Here is a 22,438-nt window from a genome sequence, read left to right as displayed (position 1 = left end):
TTGAAATCTGAGGGAGCGCGGGGGCGGGGCCTGTATTTGTGTCATGACGCCCCGACGGCGTGGGCACGCATGATGCAAAACGAGGTGGATAGGACGCATAAGCGTCGAAAAAGTTTTCCTACGGGAAAGGGTCTATATAATGTACCGGGGATTCCCAGCCTGACGACGGGGAATATTCTAAGCATGTGAATCCATGAAAGATCCAATGCTGGAGAAAAACTAGTTCTCTGGAGAAGGATGAGTCAGTGTTAGTTGCACCTTTCTTCCCCCTGGGCCATTCTTGCTTCTAGGAAAGGTGGGGGAGTGGGGGCGGGTGGCGGTAGATCAAGAGATTAGTTGGAGACCATAGGTTTTGTGGCAGAAATACTTGCATTGTGCGATTGGGTCAAAGAGCTAGGGGCTGATACAGACCACCTTTTAGGTGAATTACTTCCCCTAAACACAGACGATGGGATTGCTCATGTCCCTGGCTTATTAAGGGATGTGTGGGGGATGACAGGATGAAGAGCACAGAGGCTTCTTGGAGACCACCGTTACCTGCACCCATTCCCTGTAACAGCTGGGAGCAGATTCAGAGTATGGGGTATTACATAACCATGAACAGATGAAGCAGAAGCAGAAGGATTGGCGATTACTGCAATGATGTAGTCAATTCTGAGCAGGTGGGAGGGATTGGTGGAGGAAACCAAACCATGGCTCCAGGGCGTACTGCAGACCACTGACTACGACAGTTGAGTGGTGATAATTAGGCAGAACTGAGTGAGGGGATGAATTGAAGAAATGGGCTGCAATTAGTGGTTGTTGCTCTCCAAGTAGGATACATTGTTAGGACTGCAGACCAGGACCATGGAACTGCAGAGCACTGGGTAGGTAAGATAAGTTTGCATCCCCAATCCATCCCAGCCCCTAATAGCCAATGTCTACTTTATGGAAAGTGTGCAGAGTGGAATGTAGACCACAGCATTAAAGGAGCTGCAAAGTGATATCACATCAGGGTCACAGTGTGCGTGTATGTGATAGGTTGATGAATGGGACACAGGCTCATTCCAAGGAGTTGTCCTAGCATCTTGGCCGATGACCAGGGTCTTGTTGGTGCAGCAGACCAAAGTGAGAGGGAGTCTATGTGGGTTGTGGGAATTCAAGACATGGTTTCTTAGAGGTGGGCTTAACAAATAAGGTGTAAAGGAGTTGCAGACCAGTGACCCAAAGCTTGGTACTGGCTTTGAGAAGGTATGACTGGTTCTGGGGTAGATTACCAAAAATAGCTTTTCAAGATCTGCGGACTGATTTGGAGTTAGTATGAAAGATTGGCCTGGACAGCAGAGAAGTCTAGCAAGAGCTTGTCATGTGGGAGTTAGAAACAGGTAGTTTGTGGGGTTGGAGACCTTGGATGTGTGTCAGTATTACCTGTTAGTGTCTTAACATCTCACCAGCTGAATGTCAGATAAGCGCATTCAAGGAAAAATGATCATTTTTACCTTTTTTGTTGAAAAAATCCTTGGAGTACTTTCCTGCCACAATAAGCTTGCGAGGTACTTTCCCCAGAAGTTCTATGATCAATGCAATGTGATCTGCAAGTTCCAAAAATCGTTTCAAAAGGGAAGAGAGACACATAATGGCATCAATACAGAGCAGGCAAGACTGGACACGGACAGACAGGCATACATGCCTCACGACACCAGGCCTCCTCTTTCTCAGACCAAACCAGACCAGACTTGCTTGGCATCCCTAACCCCTTCCATTTTGGAATCGACCTTCGGTACCAGTTGAGCAGCTCTTGAATCGATGCTGTACTATCTGCTCCTGTCTGCATCCCTGACGCCCACAAGTAGGGGAAGGGGAAGAAGGGTGAGGGGAGAAGCAATACTACCTCTGCGATTGAAGAGATCCTTTGAATACTTCCCACAGAGGGCAAAGTGCCGCGGAATCCTGCCTATCAGCTCTATAATGTGCGCAATGTGGTCTAAAACAGAAGGGGAAGAAAGAAGACAATGACAGACAGACCAGCATGAAGCAGAGGAAAAGGCAGAATCATGCTAGAATAACCCCTTAGAGTCAAAGGTTGGCTGTGCAGTGCTCCTGGTCTAAGCAACTGATCCCCGCACTTTCACCCAATGCTAGAATCTTTCCTCCAAAAGATCTGTTTTTATATTTTTACACCACCCGTCCATCTCCACCCTCGGCACTGATGCATCAATCCTGATCCCTCTTGCACCTTCAACAACTATATGCTTGCCCTCATTAATTTACATCTATTCAAGCTGCCTTCGCTATTTCTCATCCTCCAAACCCTCAAATATTTAAACTGTGTGGTGGTCTTTTTAAAGACTTTTCTACTTTGAATGAACATGGCGGTTCTGAACGGCCAAAGCGTCAGCAAATCATTCATGTAAAACATGATCAAGTATCCGACACTCAGCTGGCAGACGCACACGGAGGTGTCGGGGGTGCCCAGGATGTGCCAACTAAGCTGACCAAACAAGATTATAGGATGAATGGGAACTCAGAAATATTATCCTTATGTTGAATCTGGCACTCTTAATCAGTTGGTCAAATTCACAAATATTAATGGGGAGCCCAAGAACCTAGTGGCAGAGGACACACCTGTTTCTCAATGCTCCAAAATGTGGCTAGCCTGGGAAATGACATGCATGTGTGATCTGCACAGGACGGGTTGATGCAGTTAACTGCAGTGAAAAGCCGCCTGTTAAAAGAATCCATTGTCTCCAATCCTTCATAATCACATCTTGCAATAGAAACCATGCAAGTGCAAGGCGTAAATGTGATGGATTGGCGATACCGGATTTCTTGAAAGGCTAGCTCTTCACTACTTACCACAAGTCAGATTACCATAGATGGTTGGGACAGACTACATAACTAATCCTAATTGAGGCTTCATATTGGACTGTAGTGATCAGGGATATTTTCAAGCATGAATACTCGATAGAATAACCAAGCCAGTCAAGTCTGCTCGGGACAACAAATTCAGAGGGGAACGTGCAAAATGCATGCAAACTTACAAAATTAGCTGCCTTCGGATCTTAGAGAAGTAACCATGCTTTTGAAATGGCAGTGGTGCTGTCAAAGCCTACTGTGGATGAGCTTTTAATGCTTCAAGAAGTGTAGGCCCAACAAGAACATGTATTAGAATGTCTCAAGTCTTAAGGAAAGCCCCTTGGTGATGAGGGGACCTTGAAACAGAGGGAGTAGCCCTTGAAGGAACCAAAAAGGAGAAGATTGACAATCTATTCTGTCAAAACGCAAAGGAATAGCTCGAGACACCTGCACTGTTTGAGAACAAGTCTACGTCAGGTCGATCCAAGGTTTCAGATAATATTTTCTAGAGGGGTTATTTTTCTCCATTTTCTGAAATAGTGAGTAAAATTAATTATTTTAGGGACTGAAAAAGAAGTTCGAGTCCCAATATTTCTCTGGAGAGTAAAAATACAAAACCAATACATCTTTTTGAAATCCATACTTCTCAGCAACTAGCAATATGAATTTAAAGATACAGTTTTAATTTAAAGTAATCTTCAGGCTAGCCAGTAATGGCACAGCTCTGCTGGTACGACTGATTTAGCGATATCACTGGACCTTTGTGTCCATGGATTCCCATTCTTTGTCAGGCATAATTTTGCTATTTTGTTGGAGTGTACGCCTGTTTGAGTGAGTAACTGTGGCTGGTTAGCCACTTACCTGTAGGGCTGGGGAGATTCAGCCATAATAGATTTAATATGGAAGCCACATTTAAAGGAAAACTTGGGAGAGTTCAAAGCTTAGCTGCACCAGTTTGGAAAACCAGGCAAAGCCTGGCGGATGTGGAGGCCACTAGCAAAATCATTTTGAAAGCCAATTTCAGCACAATAATATTTCCAGAGTAGAGCTAGGTTAGGGGAGACAGCATTGAGATAAGGTAAACCAGTGAAATACCGCTGAAAAGTAGGTATTTGTTTGGAGGGATCCCTTGAGATCATTTGCCCAAAAGGAAGGTCTACAAGACCATGTAGGACATCAAGGGTATACCCAACAAGGCTTTATGGGTATAAGTTCACGTCCGTGCAAGATCTGAAAACCTACATACTAGAAGCAGAATGTGTTGGATGTGCTCATAGGGTGCAAGTGAGAAGAAACCAGCTATTCTGGAACTATGCCTTTAAATTCAGCGTCAGAAGAAAGGCAAAGAATGAATCCAGTCTGCTGGGACAAGAAACACATTTTGGTGACTAACTTTCAATTAATTTTAACGACTAGCATTGCAATGGCCATCCTCCATTTAATTGTTTTTGCCTGTGCATTACAGGAGGGGACTAGTCACATGCAAATAGGTTAGGGGCCCACCATCAATTATAGCGTAATTCATCCTAATTTGGATGGGTAGGCCAGCAAGCATGACACACAAGACCAAAGCTGTACATCAATGATACCCAACGAGGCAAAAACATGTCACAGATTGGCTTGTGGTCTGAATTTGAGGAGGACTGTCCCCATTAGCGTGGGACCAAACTTGATCTACATACAGTCTCCCCTCTTTCTTAATGCCATAGCAGGCTGAACAATGGTTTGGAGTGTTCCAGAGAGCATGTCAGTGAAAAGGAATATTTCAAATCCTTCCATCCACTCTTTAGTATTGCATATGTAATCCTTCTTGCGATATTAGGTTGGTACTTGTTGGGGAGCCAGAGACTAGTTAGAGCCGCAACCACAGAAGGTTGTGGTAGTCGCATAACACATGGCTACACCAAGGCTGTCGCAACTAGCAATATTTTGTGCATTCCAATGAAGTTCAAGAAAACATGAAGAGGGCAGCAGGAATACAATTATACTGTAACTTCCTCAGTCAAATAGAAGGCAACCCTTAAAGCAGCTTTTATTGTGCCCATCTTAGAAGCCAACTGGGAGAAGGAATAGGTCAAAAATTTGACTGATCACAACACAAGTTATGAAGGTTCATGGTTAGCCAGTACAGTACAAGTGGGTGCTGGCCACTTACCAATATAAATAAGATCAATCTGAACAGCTTGCCAAATAAGCAAGGAACCTTGTACTAAAGCTAAAAGTGGGCAAAACCAGCCATTCCAGTGAAAAGAAAAAAGAAAAAAAAAATCATCCTCGGTTCACTGTTACTCTCTCTCAAACTGACCAATTCTGGCTGGGTTAGGATGATTCCTTAATGATGGGCTATGACTAGAGTTTCATCAACGGCTAGGGAAATGCGATGGGAGTACCTTCAACTATCAGACAATTACGGTTGTTGCACTGGCGCCACTCACATAACTGGATGCTCCTTTTTTTGGGAACAAACTGGCCTAAAAAAGTAGTTTTTAGGTATTGGAATCAAGGAAAAAAAAAAAAAGTAGCCAATGCTGCATGTGTGTTAGATGTTGACCTACTCGGTAGTCAGGGACTTGGAAATGAAATGACCACACATTAGCCCAGCACTGCTCACCACATTTTTGAGCTTTGTGGAGCAGGTGTCTATCCTGCCACTGAGTGAGGGGCATAGCTAGCAACTTCTTAACAACCAGATATAAGAGTGCGGTAAAATAGTTGAGATGTAATGGACAAGCCACATTTATCCTGATTAACAGGACATTCTGTCCCTAAACCCAAATGATCCACCCTTCCTACTAACCCAAAAAACAGGAAATACAATAGTAAGCAGAGGAGCTAGAGAAGCATTAAGAAAATACAAGCATTTACGTGCACAAGGTGGGGAAGATGGGGCACAGGGGCAGGTCTCAAGGTATAACCATTAAGCCCCTACAGCGGAACTAAGCTCAACTCTGTCCTCTCACAAGTCTATCCTCCCCCAAGTAAAAACTAAACAGCCTAAAACTGTTCCAATCGTGCAATTGATAACTTGTTCACCTGTCCCTGTGCAGAATACATTCTTGAAATCTTAATTACTATAGTGCCCTTTGCATATTCTACAAGCCAACTCCTTAAGCCACTTTCCTCGTCACATTTCTTACCCACTACCTAACAAAGGATTGAGTTTTGATGTCTTTCATTGGACTAACTAAAAATATGCTATGACTAATGCATAAGCTTTCAAAGTTGCAGATCAGATGTAAAGCTCGTTATATGGAGATCTATGCAACTTCAAAAGCTCATGTATTAGTGCTTTTTAGCATAACATTCTGTTAATCCAATATAATTTATCAAAATTCAACCTTGCATTTTATTTTTTTAAAGGACCAATGACAAACTTTTGCCCACTACTTAACCAAAACCCCAACCATCTAATGACTGCAAAGAAAGATACTCACCTTCATCCCGGGAGTAATCTTCCCCAGAATGGGGTTCAAATAAGAAGTCACCTGTTGCCAATTCAAAAGCCTGAAAAAAAAAAAATCAAGGTCAGGAGTCTAACCGAATGCAAATAAAGGCACAAGAAACAAGTGTGTGGAGCAAGTGGGTTGCCTATGCACAGAGTTTGCTGGTATGATATTTGAAATGTGTATTATGCCTACTGCCATTGTTATGGCATCTTGGTGCTGTGGGTGGGAAGCCCTTCCCTTCGAAAGACTAGTCTATGCAAACATAAAAATAAACAGCACAATAAATTGCAGGCATACATTAGTATTACACAGCTACTCAATTACTAGCAGGGAGGACTAGTTTAAAACATGAAAATCATGCAGTGCATTGCGTTCAGGCGCAGAAATGACTGAGATCAACGACGTGACAGTGCAAATCGAATAAGGAGGAAAAATAGCATACACATGTAATGCCACAAACCCGTTTACTCACCATACAAGCTGTGCTCCAAATATCAGCAGGGGTATTATATCCTGAACCAATCAGAACTTCTAGGGAGCGGTACTGGCGGGTCTGAATGTCTTCTGTGAAATGCTTATGCTGGAAAAGAAAACCATGGCTTGTACCTCAGTAAGCATGTATAGTAACAAAGACCCCTCATACTACAGCAGTTTAATCTATAAACAATGCAAAGACTTAACCAACAGCTACAATATAGAGGAACATGTTCAAAACAATGTTATGTTGATTTATACTGTGCACCACTACCACCCAGAGGCTACATATTTGAGGATTTTCCTCCACTGTTTGTGTGGAGTACCAAGCTGCACCAGTACCCCAACGCTTTACCACGTAAGCCTTAGTCACATCTTATATGTACCACCTCTCCCCCAGCCCCTAAACTCCTAGGGGAGATTACAAACTGTCTAGATTAAGACCACTTAAAAACCAGTGTGGGGAGGGCGCCCTGACGCGACGCGCAAGATGGCCGCAGCCTAAAAGCGCTCCGCTGGAGGCTTACATATTCGGACAAAATCCACTCTGAAAATTGCGGTAACCAGCTGGGATACTGTAGCTAGACTGCAGCGGAGAGTGCCCGGCATCACTGGATGAAGTGGCAAGCTCGGCGGATTGAGGTTCCCGGCGATATTCAGAGTTCTTGACCCTGCGATCTGTGGTGCGCTGCCCTTCCCCCAAAACAAACGGCTGAAGCTCGGTCCAGAGTGAAGGGAGCTGGAGTGTCATCTGGGCGCCCCTGCAGGGTCTGTCTGCTGATGCGTGGCGGCGCCTGGTGGGGGTGGTTCTCCCCGCCCCGATCCTACTTTGGGGCCCGCTTTGGTGCTGGTGCACCTTGGAGGCTGAGGGGCGGCCATTCTCGCCGGCGGCGTGCAGCGTCTGTAGCCTGGAGGTGAGCCTCGTTGCGGCCCTCTTGAGGTCTGCTGGGAATGAGTTAATTGGTGGCGATGATTCGCTTCCCCTGTGCTCCCCACGCCGGATACTGCTGATGTCTCTTTTGCTGTGGTAGCGCCTGGTGGGTCCTTGTCCCGGGCTCTTCTGACCGCTGGGACCAGGAGGTGGAGCACTGGTGCGGCGCCCTGAGGTCCCCATCTCCTGGAGTGCACTTTGGGTTGAGGCCCATTATCTTTGGTGGCGCAGCAGGAGGGGCGCTGCAGTCGGATCTGGGCTGCAGCCCTTGGCCCCGGGGAGGGGGGGGGGGGGGTCTGCCCAGCACACCGGCATCGCTGGAGCTTGCCCCGGTGTCTAACCTTGAGGTGGGCCTACCCCTTCACACACTGTTTATGGCACTCACCCACTTGGAGATCCCGCCTGTCACTCCGTGTGCGCTTGCAGACAAGGCTGGAAGAAGACTGAGCTCATCTCCCGCTTTCCAACAAACGGACTGCAAGGGGTAGACCCAGCCCAGGATCTCCTCACCTATTTGCAGCACAATATGAAGGGCATACCCATTTTCTCGCCCCTGAAGTCTTTTCTGAAATATCTTGGAGGGGTCACATTCGAAGCACACTTAAACTTCCTCACTGGTGAGGGGCTGTCGCCATCACACTTTTTTTCTGTTGCTAATCCAGGATTGGGACTTTTCTCACGGGGGTCGCCCTGTGAGGCTGGTGAAGGTCCAGCGCCTCATCCCAGGACCAAATTGTAGACTGGGTTGATGGAAGACTCAGCTTGCTGCATCTTCTTCACATGCAAGACGGGTGGCTAGTGGGTGCCTTCTCCTGCTGAGTACCCGGGGTAGTAACACTGGACACAGAGTTGGAGGTCCTGGGTGAAGGGGGGGTCCGGGTCTCGATCTTGGCCTCTTGAGATCACTTGGATGTCCTGGACGGCTTGCTTCCGCCCCCTGGCAGTGCTCCACGCTGGCCATTGGTTTTTAATTGTGTGGAGCTGCATAGAGCGGTCTGGGCCTTTGATGACGGAGAGTTACCCAGAGCGATCCCTTTAGTTTACACTGGGGTCTTTTTTCACAGAGATAGCCCTTCACGCTTCAAAAGTTCTTGCAGGGTCTGCCTGCTATGGGCAACCAAAAGACGCAATCCAGAATGGAGCAATTTGCCAGACAAGACCGTGATCCGCCACAACAGTACTCAAGCTCCAACTCCTCACAGATAGATATCAGGGTCCTTAATCAAACCCTGTTGGCACTGAAGGGGATTCACAGACAGTCTTGGTGCAAAAATTGACACCATCGTGCAAGGTGGACATATACGCGGTCCAGATTGATAAGCTGTGCGGCAGGATGTCTGAAGCCGAACATAGAATTGGGGACGGTGAGGATAAAATTGCAACGCTCCAGCGAGAGGTCGCCTCCCTCCAACAAACGATACGGAAATTTGTGGCTAAGAACAAGGACCTTGAGGGGAGATCCAGGCGAAACAATATAAGGATTACGGGGGTGGCAGAATCCACACAGATTGACAATATGGAACTGTTTGTTGAAAAGCTTCTGTTGGACATTCTCAAAAATCCCCCCCGCCCCCTCACTAACCACTTCATGGTGGAGCGAGCACACCATTCATTGGCGAACCGGCCTCCCCCTGGCGCTCCGGAGAGGGCCATCATTGCCCGCATTTTCAACTATAGAGACCGCAATGCTCTGCTGAGGAGGGGGAAGGGAGAAAAAGACTTCAAGATGGGGCTCTGCAACAATACGGCTATTTCCAGACTTCAGCCAGCAAGTCCTGGACCAAAGGAAGCCGTTTCAGAATGCTAAGAACATTCCAAGACAAAAGGCTGTCCGCTATGCTATGTTGTACCCTGCAAAGCTTAGGGTAGTGCACGATGGCAAGACCCTGTTCTTCACTTCTTCAGATGATGCAGAGAAATTCGCAACTGAACTTCCGGATCCGGAGGAATCCCCACGGGGCTTCCCTTGATCTGAACGCTGGTTGTTATGCATTATTGTTTATGTGCGCTTTGAGGCCCCCGTAGGGGCATATATATATCTGTTTCAAATTTATCAACGCTGCTGATGTGGTAATAAGTTTATTATTTATACTTCAGGTGATCTGGCATAGCCTCCGGACAGAAGGATCTGCAGCGGCCGCCAGCACCCCCCATGCCCAGCGGCACTGTTTTTTTTTTTTTTGGTTGGTGTGTTAAGTGCGGGATCTGTGGGTGGGGGGAGGGATGTGTTAGCCGGTAGATTGGGGTTTCTGGCGTGGTTGGGGGGAGGGATGGGGGTTCTAGTTCAGTGGGTATTGACGGTTGTACAAGAAGTACTGGGGTTTTGGTTCAGGGGGGTGGGTGGGCTCTCTTGGGTATTATTGGCACCTTGGGTTTTGCCCCACATTTCTTACGTTCAGAATACATCTTCTATGCGCTACTAGAAGCTTATAACTACTGTCTTTGTTCTCGCCTGATGTAATCCAGCCTCGTGGGGCTGAGACTTTTGAAAACGACTCACTGTGGTCACATGGAATATTCGGGGGTTCACTAATGGGAAAAAGTCCTGTCTCAATGCAAATTACGCGAGGAGACATCACGACAACGTAGTGTGTGTTCAAGAGACACCTGGGGCCGGAGCATAAATTGCTAGCGTTGGCGGGCTGGCGTGTACATTAGATATGCCTTGTCCTACTCTACCCATTCCAGGGGTGTAGCCATCTACTTTCACTGTTCACTAAACGTCAAACTGCATAAAACACTTACTGATACAGAAGGGTCGGTTAGTTCTGGTTGCAGGGGAAATTGCGGGCTGGTTGGTCCTATTTGTAAGCATATATGGCCCCAACTATGATTGCCCTGAATTCCTTCAGAATTGCGCCATGCACTTACGTACGTTTCCTGGGTATGAGGTGGTTTGGGCGGGGGATTTCAATGTGGCGTTATCCTTGACCCTAGATAGGTCCTCAACGAGCTTCGCTCGGGGTTCTCCCCGAGACTACTAGATCTGCTCTGGTGACTGTCCTGCTTAAACCAGACAGGGACTCCAGACATTGTGCATCCTATAGGCCACTGTCTTTAGTATATACTGACAAGATTATAGCTAAGCTGTTAGCAGATAGGCTTTTACCTCTCATGCCAGCCCTGGTCCTTCCGGACCAGGCCAGTTTCATACCGGGCCGTTCTACGCAGAACTTACGTAGATTGTTCACTCTGATGCACAACATTAATCCTGAGGTCCCTATAGCAGTGGCATCGTTCGATGAGGAAAAGGCATTCGACTCGGTTGAATGGCCCTTCCTTTTCAAGGTCCCCAGGAGGGCAGGGATGGGCACGTCTTTACAGTGGGTCCATTTGTTATGCACTGCCCCGAGGGCCTTAGTATATACAAATGGAATCCAGTCCGATCCCATCTTTCCATCGCGGGGCACCAGGCATGGTTGTCCCTTTTTCCCCTATCTTATTTGCACTAGCCATAGAACCGGTAGCCTGAGCTCTTAGGGAATATCATACCCATGGGGTGGGGGGTCTCACTTCGGTCCCATACGTCAATTGTTTCCTTATATGCGGATATGTTAATTTACATTAAAAACCCACAAACTAATCTTAGTCCTGTGGTAGAGGTGGTCTCGGAGTTTGGGGCCCTATCTGGCCTTTGTATCAATTGGGCAAAATCTGAGGTGCTCCCAGTCACTCTGGGCGTTTCCCCTCTAGACGTTGGGGACTCCTTCGCGTGGCGTCCGCTAAGCATTCGTTATTTGGGTGTCCACTTCCCCCAGTAGACTGTATGAGGAGCATTATCTTGCCGCCTTAAAACTCTTGGAGCACAGAATGGACACTTGGGTCCGCCTTTCTCTCTCTCAGGCTGCTCGCATTTCATTGTGTTAGATGGTGGTTTTGCCCAAGTTGTTATATGTGTTCAATAATGTTCCGATTTGGCCTCCCGCTTCTTTTTGGCATTGTGTTAAAAGTATGATTATCAAACTGATATGGGCCGGGAAACATCCTTGCGTCTCCTTGGAAACTTTGTGCCGACCCTACTCTCAGGGGGGAATGGATATGCTGGATCTTTAATTATACTTTCTTTTTTATTTTATTTATTATAATATGCTTATAACAAAACAATTTTTGCATATAACTCATAAAAATCATCATACAGTCACATGATAGCATAAGGTTAGTTCTAAAACACAAATCCCATCTGATAGCTCAGTTAAAATATCTAAGATCATCAAAAAAAATGTCATATCAAATTCATATGTCCACTTAGTAATTTTTGCCACAGGTCTACACCATTACATTTATACTTATTGTATTTTATGTGATACAGGTTATGCAGCCTGGTCAGACTTTCACACTCACATAATATATGGTAAGCAGTTTCCAGAATATTTATCCCACAGAGTCTACAGTATCCAAGTTCTTTACAGATCCACGTTTTTTTGCTCCAAATATAGACAATACATTACATAGATTGAATTTAAACTTCAAGTACCACCTAATAGTGTAATAGTATTACTTTCTGGGTATGCACATTGGTAAGAGGCTTTACTATCTCTAATTGTCAAATGATCAAGAAAAAAAACACTATTTGCTTTGGTTGCCAAATTCACTTTCAATTGGTCACAATCTAACTCATATCTTTTTCAGTTTTCCTTTCATCTGTGCAATACTCAATAGAACCCAACTAAAATAATCATTCTCTATCCATTTATAGTACATCTCTCTCCATCTACATAGGGTTATAAAATCAACATTGTTTTCTCTGCATCTAAATTCTTCCATCAACTTCACCACAAATGTATCATTAAGTATTGTTACTTTGGTATATAACATAACAGTCATTACTTGAATTTGGCTGTTAACGCTATTCACTTCACATTCTAACAATATATACTCATAGGACACATTTTTGGGCATTCTCAAAATCTTTAGAACTTTAGCTTCAAATTTCTCTAGTTCATTTTTAAAATAGCATCCACATATTTCAGCAACATACAAGAACCAATATTTGCAGAGTAGAGTTTCAACACAGTGCTAATAGAAATATTCCCTTGGCATCCAATAAATGTACTTAAAGCCATAGTAGCAATCACACTTTCTTTTGGTTTCATTCCATTGTTTTTTCCATTTCAGTTTATTATCTATAATTATACCCAAATATTTATATTCATTTACAACTTCAATCCTTCTCTTATCAATCAGCCATATTGGCTTTTTCTTTGCCTTTTTACATTCAAAATTCATGATTTTTGTTTTATCAATATTAATGGCTAAATCATTCACCTCGGCAAAACTTTCAAGTTCGTTTAATTTTGCTTGGAGTCCTTTTGGGGTATAATCTAATAAAAGGAGGTCGTCGGCATATCCAAACCATCCCAGCCTCGCTATACCCAATTTAATGTCGTTTATCTGGATTTGACCTACCTCACTTAAAAAGTCTGCCAAATATAAATTAAAAAGTGTCGCTGCTAAAGTGCAGCCTTGCTCAACACCTCGTGTTGTGGGTATGTCTTCTGACAATTTCTCTTCTAGATCTAACCACACCCCGACAGAAGTATCCTGGTAGAGTAATTGTATCATATTAAGCAAGGCATGCAATATTCCCCATTTTTTCAATTTAGCCCATAATTTCTTATTGAATGGAGCCGAGAAATCTATATAAGCGACGTAGACAGGCAATCTACATTTCTTCCATGAATATTCTACTGCACTAACCAAAATTGACAGGTTATGGGATGTGGAAGACTTTGCTCTGCATCCAGATCGATTATTTGGAAGAATCGCACAGCTAGCTATCCATTGGTTAATTTCAATAGTATTTTCGCAAAAATCTTGGCTGGGATGTCTAGCATGAATAGCATTCTGTAATTTGCCGGTTCTTTGCGAGATCCTTTTTTGTGTATTGGCAGTATAATGCTCTTCTTCCAGGTATCAGGAACTATTCCGATCCACTGGTATAAGATATATAGCACCTTAGCCCAACGTTCCAGAGATTGATTCAGGAGGGCATTACAGGTACTATCAGGTCCCACAGCTCTCGAGTTAGGCAGTGACCTTATCAATAGTGTCAAAGAAGCAACTGAGTAGGTTCCATTCCATATCCTCACCTCCCTGTTAGGAGGTGAGGATCCCTCCCAGCCGACATGCTTATGGCCTTTCATGAATGGCTTAATGTAAGATCTACAGACCTGCAATTTAACATAACCAGCAGCGCAACAACGATTGACTTCCTGGATCTCACAATCAAAGTGGAGGAGGGCAAACTTACATGCACCCTCTTCAGAAAGGAAACCAATAGGAATTCCCTTCTTCACTACCGAAGCAATCATCCACAAAGTCTCAAGACTAATCTCCCATTCGGACAATTTCTCAGGCTCAGACGCAATTGCTGACATCCATCAATACCAAATCATGCAGAAATCCTGGAATCCAAACTCACAGCAGAGGGTACCCACAGAAATTACTCAGGAACACTAGAAAAAAAAGTTTGCTGTATCCCCCGCAAAACATTGCTTGAGCCCAGAGTTAGAGACAAAGAAAATACTAGAATCACTTGTGTGACTACATTTGGACCCAACACCAATAGGATCAAGAGCATCATCAAGCAATTCTGGCCACTGATCCATCAAGTCTTACCTGGAGAACCTCCACCGCGTATGGCCCTCAAACGCTCTAAAAACATCAGTAAATGGCTCACACATGCCAGACTCCCCAAAAAACTCTCAGAACAGGGCTCTAGAATCTAAGAGAAATTACAGGCCACTACCCGTGCGGGACTTGCACGGTCTGCCGTTTCACGGACAAAATAAAGACCTTTAAAATCCAAGGCAAGGACTGGACGTTACGCCAGCACACCAATTGCAAAACACCCAATGTCGTCTACGTAATCGAATGCCCTTGTGGCCTCCGGTACGTAGGCCAGACTAGCAGATCAATACATAAACGTATTGTAGAACATGGATCCAGGATTAGATGTCGGACCCTCACAGCACCACTGATCCCACATTTCCTGGAATTACAGCATAATCAGGACCAACTCAAATGGTGGGTGCTTGAAAAAATACATAACTCCGGTAACGTCACCAGTGCCCTGAATTACAAAGAAGCATGGTGGGTGTTTAAGTTACGTTCCATTGAAACAGGCCTTAATGAGGCAGCACCACTGGACAACCGATATTATTAAGGAGGTTACCAGTTTGCCGATTTTTCCATCCCCTGCCTACCATTGTAGCCCTCCCTGGTTGCATATTTGCTTTCAGTCACATCCCTTTTCTCCTTCCATTCCAGGGCCCCAGGAGCAGGGTTGGCTTTACAGTCTTTGCTCATCTATCCATTCACTACATACTACTCCTGCGCTTTGCCAGGTATGAGCCCCAGACAGCGGGTGTATCTCTATTTTACACCCCCAGCTTTTTATCTGTCCCATTATCTTTTCCCTTCCCTTGCCCGCCCCTGCAGGCAGCCCCCGATATATCAGTGCACCAGGACACTTATGGACCGTGGTCTGTTTTTAATCAGCAGCTTTATTCTCTGCCTCATGCCCCCTGTTTCAGCTACATGCCTACTGGACAGCACTAGACTCTTCTACATATCAGTATGCAGGCACTTGTACACTCTTGGTGCCTGTCTCACTTAGCTTACAGGCTGATCCTTTATACGGGTGGGCTGGCGCTGCATCTCATACTGCAGGGCGTGCCCCTGGGTTCCTAATCCAGTCGGGCTCCAGGGTCCCCCCACAGCACATCATTGGTGCGGCAGGCCACTTTACAATACTCTAAGGCAGCCGGCAAGTAGATCACATACATACGTTGCCAGCGCATGTGCGCCGGTATAGTGTCCGGAGGTGGGGCCACGATGCGCACGCGCATGGGATCAGCGCCTCGGTGCACAGCCCTACTGCGCATGCGCGTGGGAGCAGGGTCTCGCTACACGACCCTGCTGCGCATGCACACGAGCAGTGTCTAGGTGCGCAGTCTTGCCCGCGCTCATTTTTTACTCATAAAACTCAGCTTCTCTTCCACTCTGAGCTCTGCAACTGTGACTTCGGACAGCTCCTTTCTCCAATAGAGGTATGTAGTTACTTGGTTTCTGACCAGGCTGGCAGTATCTCCCTACTACCCCATAACTGCACATGCCTAGCACAGGGGTACACTTTCTACACCTAATTTGTTGCCCCGTTTTCTGTATTTCCATACAGAATCTACCTCCTGTCCTTTGCTAAAGGGGTTTTTCAGTGTACCTTGGAACTGCGGCCCCACAACTTATCTGTGCCGGGTCTTCACTCTCACAGCCCTCTACCTGCCGAGGGCCTTGGATGGACCTTAACTAATTCTGGTCACCAATATTGGAAACCACTGAAGTTTTGAGAAAACTTCATTTTTGACACCAGGTAGGAACGCTAATCATCTCCTCGCTTTTTATTCATGCTTTTTCATCATGAGGGGTTGCACCAGCTCTGACACACACATACTGGTGTTTTTCAGATTTAAAGTGGGGCTCTGTCTCTGATCCCCACTTAGGAGCTACGCCTCCTGCCGCCTTTCAGCTGTTGATGCTACACAGCGCTATAAGACTGAATTACTGCCTGGTCCCTTCTGCCTATCGCCGCCTCCTCCTCCTCCTCCTCCTCCTCCTCCTCCTCTCCCCCCGGACCCAAGCTTCAGGTTGGCTGGTTTTTGTTGTTTTTAATTGAGAGGCTTTCTCTCTTTTAGCTATACAGGTTCACTATCTGTATTTAGCACACTGTCACCACTTGCAGGTACAGGTTATTCTGTGAGTTTCTAACATCCCCCCTTTTGTGTTTACCACCTATAGGGAGATACAATCCTCTTTTGGCCCAGATGAAGGCATCCACTCTGGAAGCCGAAACGTCCTAGGGTCCAGCACCACTACTGTTGACCCAACACACATCTCTGGGAATGTTTTGTTTCCTGACGTAGACCGACTGAGGATTGGTCACTCAGATAGAATAATTAGTGTACAACTATATAGGACTTAGAAATTGATATTGTAAGGGAAATTGTTCATTTCCTATATGCATTTGTACACCAGTTACTAACATACACTAGTTTGTCCTGCTTTGTTCTTGTTGCAGAATTCCCAGAATGGGAGAAATTGTTGTTTTTCTTTTTTTGTAATTAATGCAAGTGTACCTCTGCGGTTTTTGGTTAAAAACAAATTCCACCACTCAAGCATTGTTAGTATGCAGAGATTTGGTCCAAAACTTATTACCACTATCTAGTGAATCTGCTTTTTGGTTATTTTAATTTTTGTTTTTTGCTTACAGAACAGGCCTGTGACTTACGCTCTGTTTGCCTGTACCTGTTTGCTCTCCCAATTTGTTTGTGGTTTTTACTATTTGGATAAAGAAAACAGAGTACAAGGATAATTAAAAATACTGCACCTCAATAGAGTGGTCTCTCTTAAATAACAAAGAACATACCCATATAATATAATTTACATTGTTTTGTTTACACCTCCTCAGGGGGTACTAGATTACATCACTAGGATGAATCACTGGTGAAATGTTGCATATACCACCAAATTTAATATGACTAATTACATACAGAAATTACAGTATGTCTCAACTGTGTTAGGCGGCTACCCCTCCTTGTGACGAATAGTTAGGTACATCATCAACCATACTCCCGAGTATTTTTAACATGAGCAATCCAGCCACTCTCGGGGATAGAATTAACCAGAAGAGTTTTTTCTTTTTTGTTATTAATAATGTCACTCATTTCTTGATCATTTTTATTTTTTGCTGCGTTAGCCAGATCTCATCTTTTTTCATTTCCAGATATGATTTTTTCCAGCTCTTATACTCACTTTTGAGTTTCCATATCTTTTCAGGTCCACATATTTCATTCTTATTAACACATTCACGAATATTTGAGCTTCATTATTTTTCTTAGGTGAATAATTCAAATTTCTTTTGATGTGTCATATTCCATTTTTCATTTATTGATCTATATTTACGTTTTTCCATAATTGTTGCACTAATTTTATTAGTTACATGCTCGAATTCCTCAAAAACCTTACTCAAAGGTTTCATAGGAACAGATTCATAATTCTGAATAAAAGTGTCCAGCAATTGAATAGCCACTTCATTACCTTTTTGAATATTGATTGGATTGCATTTAATACGATTGCCTGCTGTATTAATTCCAATCTCTCCATTCATTTGATATACACTTCTGTTTTTTACTTTCGCTTTTAACAGCAGATATAGGGGCAATTGGTCACTCTTCACTGCACCCAACCGCCATATCGCATACTACCTCTTGGGCTCTTCTATTCACAATCATGTAGTCGATGGTACTCCTACTTTTTCCGCATCCGGGTCACGTTTTCATGGAATCTCCAGGAGTATTACCGTTTAGCACAGTCAAGTGATACTTGTTGAATAAGGATATCCAAGCCTTACTTTCTCTAGTATTTTGTGTAACAAAAGGTTCGGAATTACATGGTTTTATTATAACCTCAGATTCACAATTAAGTTTTGTATTTAGATCACCCACTATAATAAGTGGGGTCTTGTTACAAAATTCTTCAAGAATTTTGGAAATGGTTAGAATATTCTCGTTGTTATATTTTCCTCCGGGTGGATTGTATATATTGACTAATACGATTTTATCCATATCTGAGGAAATACATGATATTACTACTATAATACCATGCTACTGGATTCTTTAGGTTTTTTCCTCTCCATGGTTGTTTGAGCAAGGTCATCAGACCTCCCTTAGGTCGACCTCTAGGTTCTTGAGTAGCATTACTTGTAAAATTACTACGTCCATCTAGTTCGCATTCATTAACAATCCATGTTCCTTGTAGCGCAATAATTCTAAACATGTTTATGTAATCTAACAGTCCATCCTCCTCTGTGTAATGTGCATTTCCTCGAGTATTCCAGGATAGAATAATTTAATTGTCATCAGGGACGCGCTTCAAAATGTGGTTTAAATGCTACAGGAAGCCACTGCCAATAACCATCAGGAGTTGATGTATCAATAGGTCTGGAATCAGTTCCTTCACATGGCATCTTATGGTTTGTAATGTTTACATTATTTACTTTACCAACTTGATTATTCCTTTTATGTTTATGTGCGCTATTTATTTCTTCATATTTGACTTTTGGCATGTAACTTTCAACGCAGGTATATCCTAGTTTCTCAAACATTTTGCCTTGACTCAAAATAAATTCATGGATTGGCAGTTCATTGCACCAGACTTGCGACACAATTTTGTTAGAACACACCACCTGGTCAACTATCTTAAGATCGTCTGATACAATCATCCGCAGAGGGACAATGGAAGAACATAGTGCCAGGATTTGCCATCTGTTAAGGACAACAAACTCAGCTGTATCAACTTTTTCAAATTGCAGAACTCGCGTCATCTCGCTAGACTCATCCCATTCTTGCATATTTACTTTATCTTTTCAGTATATTTTTTAGAGGATTGAGGTTTTCCATAATTTAATGCCTCATTCTTATTAGGACTTTTCTTTCTCACATTTCTCCTTCTTCCATCTTCCACCTGTGAACCTGCTGTATTCTCATAATGTATGTAAGTCTGATTATTTCATCTAAAGTTTCTACCTTTTTATGTTTAGTCTTCTTTGTTCCCACCTTCTTCGGTTTGCTTAACATCTCAGTTTTATTCTTATTCTGTTGTCTCTTAGGAGGGTTAATAAAAAATTCCCTAATGTCACTATCATTTGTCTTATTTGTTTTTTTAATTTTTATCTCTGGTGGTAGTTTTCACGAGATCTTCATGTATAGCAACTTTATGTTCTCCAACAAAATTGGCTTCTTTATATATTGCTAATGGTTTTGGGTCAGTCTTCTTAATCTCCTGATTGTTCACAGAGATATCTATTTCATGTTCATTAATTTCAACACTTTCATCAACATCTACTATACATCCATTATTAACTTGTTTAGCTTTCATAGTATTATACATGGCAGCGTGCCCGAAGCTTCTTTTCTTACTAGAAGTATTCACTTTATCTTGTTTTTTTAGCCCTTTGAGGTTCACACTTTTCTTTCTTTCCTCTTTTCTTTTTTAGTACACTATATTCTTTTACATTGTACTCATTATTGCACTCGTACAGCATATTAGTTTTAGTTACCTCACAGATTCCAGTATCTACTTTCACCTCGACATCTATAGTTTCAGCAGAGGTGTTAGTACTTTGATCGCAAACATAATGTTGCTTTCTTGTGCTAATCTCAAAGTAACAATGTATCGCTAATTTACTTTCAATTGAATCACATTTTCAACAAGTCTAACCAACACATTTTCAAGAGCTTGAAATAGCTCTTCTGTATTCATGCTCATAAAACTTGTCTCATCCAAAATCTCATTTTTATCGACATTAGTATTCTTTTCCTGGGGACATTCTTGCTCTCTCTAAACTTTTGTTAATGGCCAAACGTGTTTGACCTATAACAATTAGCCCAGAGCTAGGATCTATTTCAAACCGCTCTCCCGGATTTAGGAGCCCAGTATTTTCATAGACATTATCTTCTGTTATGGATTCAGAATGAGTAACGGGATTAGTTCCCTCTAGATGACTTACAGTATCTGGTGAAGTGTTAGTCATCTCTAAGTTAGATGGGGTAGCGCTTATCACTTGAGACAGTAGTTTACTGCTTATACAGGGAAAGGCCATAGTTAGCTCATTCATAATTTCTTAAGTGCTACATTCAACTTCTTTAGAGGTCATCAGCAATGTAGGTACTTGAGTTACTTTGGGTTGCTCAATTTTACTAAAGAATGTGGTCCTTTTTGCTGGTTTGCAGTCAGTCAGCAGCCCAGGTTGTGATATTATCTTACGCTTACATGCACCGTTAGTTCTGGGTTAATTCGTATTAGAATTACCAATATTTACTTGCTTCATTTTGTGAAGTACAGGATCATTCCATTTCTCATGGGAATATTTCGTGGAATTGGCTAGACACTAGGCATAAAATATATATATATATTCAATTTAAAATCAGATAAAAGCTAACTATCATAAAAGGATTTAAAAAGGAGAAAAGAAACAATAGAAATAAAATCTGTTGCTACGTACCGCGCACCGTACCCCATAAACAGTTAACAGTTGTACTTTCCGTACTTACACAGGTGCGCGTGCGCTGGACTCTGGGTATTAGAAGCTTCCTGGGAGGGCTATTGGGAAGGGGCTAGGGAGGCAAATCTAATCACGTTGTTTCTATAAGGCAATGAGAGGAGGAGGAGTATCAGCATGGGGGTGTAAACTATACTGTTATTCAAACAGTTACACAAAACATCAGCGTCCGTTGCAAAGTGAAGTCAGACATTCGAGGTCAGCATTCGTATGGCACAGCTGAGAAGTATAACTACTTTGAGTCAGGCAACATGCGTGTTGCTGCGTGAGACGTCCTTTGCTCTTACGGGCAGCTCTACAGCGAGTCCGCTCCGCACTTGCCAGCTGACACAGTCCTCACTAGTGGTCGAGCGTTCCCGGCAGCATTCGTAACAGTTAACAGTTGTACTTTCCGTACTTACACAGGTACTTGCACATTATACTCTGATAGCTCACGTGCAGTATGCCGTGTGATGGTGGTCCCCAACAGTTGATCTTCCACATTCTCGTTTGAAGAAGGCTATCGCGTATCCCGACGATCTCAGAGGACTCCTTTGGGCTCCATGGGAGAAGTATCCCAGAACTGAAGTCCAACCTACAGATATCACTATCAGAGCTTGGCATCGGCTTGCGGAATGGGTTGGTGTGTCCCAGTGGTACTCCCCTGCTTTGGCCATATACCGCGTTCGGGGAGTCCCGCTCACACACGAAACGGTATTCATACAACATTTTTCTAAGCTTCAGATTCACACTCTGGGTGATGTTGCGCCGGATGGTAGATTTTTGTCTTGGGAGGATCTTTCAGTGAGGGGCTCATGGAACCTCATAACTCAGCTTTTATATTTCCGGCTGAGGGAGGTGCTGAGAATCGGGTGGAGTGAATTCCCAGGCGCCCCCCGCCCCTCCCTTGTTATACACTACTACGCCAGCTTCCACTAAGAAGCTAATTTCGCCCCGCCCAAGCCAAACCATACAGGAACACCCCTCACCTCGTATTGGTTATAGGGGTAGGAAGCCCTGGGAAAAGTGCTTTCAGAAGGGCAAAGGAATATTTGTGCTCAGACCAGGGTCATCTCTGTCAATTGTAGATTTCTTTTGATACACTTTAAATTCTTACACCAAGTATATCTTTCCCCCGCTAGGTTACACAGGCTACATCCTCTTCAGCCTCTGGAGTGTAAGAAGGGATGTCAAACTCCTGCTGATTTTCTCCACGTGTTATGGTTGTGCCCCCGGGTGTATGCTCTGTGATCCAGTATAGCAGAGGCTATGTTGAGTATGATTGACACTTCTGTCCCTCTTACCCCTGAATGTTGGCTGTTGGCACTGATGGATTTTGGTTCTATTTGCCAGAGGGGCCTTGTGGGCATGGCCTCGGTGGTTGCAAGGTCACTACTGGCGCGGAAGTGGGGTTCCCCGGCACCTCCCTCATTCCAGCACTGGCTCAACCTTATGGGTTGCTGTGAACGGAAGGAGACTCAGTATAATTTAACACTTCCAACAGCAAGCCCAAGGACTACTTCAGGAGATATATGGATAGGGAGGTGAATTCCGCAACAAGCTCGGATACGTAACATGCGGGAGATCGCCCCGGGGGTGGGCCCCCGTCCTTTGCAGTTGGTGGTTTATATTTGTTCTTATTTTAATGGTCTTTTT

General features: G+C 43.9%; 1 protein-coding gene across 4 annotated transcripts in view; it reads right to left on the bottom strand.

The window, feature by feature from the left end:
- SRPK1 (SRSF protein kinase 1) overlaps positions 1 to 22,438 on the bottom strand; it is a 936,001-nt gene that overhangs the window by 163,911 nt on the left and 749,652 nt on the right. For 2 of the 4 annotated variants that reach the window (XM_069633441.1, XM_069633439.1), the window contains 3 exons: positions 6,754 to 6,861; positions 6,270 to 6,339; positions 1,871 to 1,963 (listed from right to left, as the gene is read on the bottom strand). In XM_069633441.1, the coding sequence (XP_069489542.1) occupies positions 1,871 to 1,963; positions 6,270 to 6,339; positions 6,754 to 6,861 (271 nt within the window). Of the gene's footprint in view, positions 1 to 1,478; positions 1,572 to 1,870; positions 1,964 to 6,269; positions 6,340 to 6,753; positions 6,862 to 22,438 lie in introns of all 4 variants that reach the window. The other 2 variants (XM_069633440.1, XM_069633438.1) reach the window with 1 other exon arrangement.

Source organism: Ambystoma mexicanum, chromosome 13 (assembly GCF_040938575.1).
Source record: "Ambystoma mexicanum isolate Mex_15411 chromosome 13, UKY_AmexF1_1, whole genome shotgun sequence".
Classification (NCBI taxonomy): domain Eukaryota; kingdom Metazoa; phylum Chordata; class Amphibia; order Caudata; family Ambystomatidae; genus Ambystoma; species Ambystoma mexicanum.
Note: the sequence above shows the minus strand (reverse complement) of the source record. Positions and strands in the feature narration are given on the sequence as shown.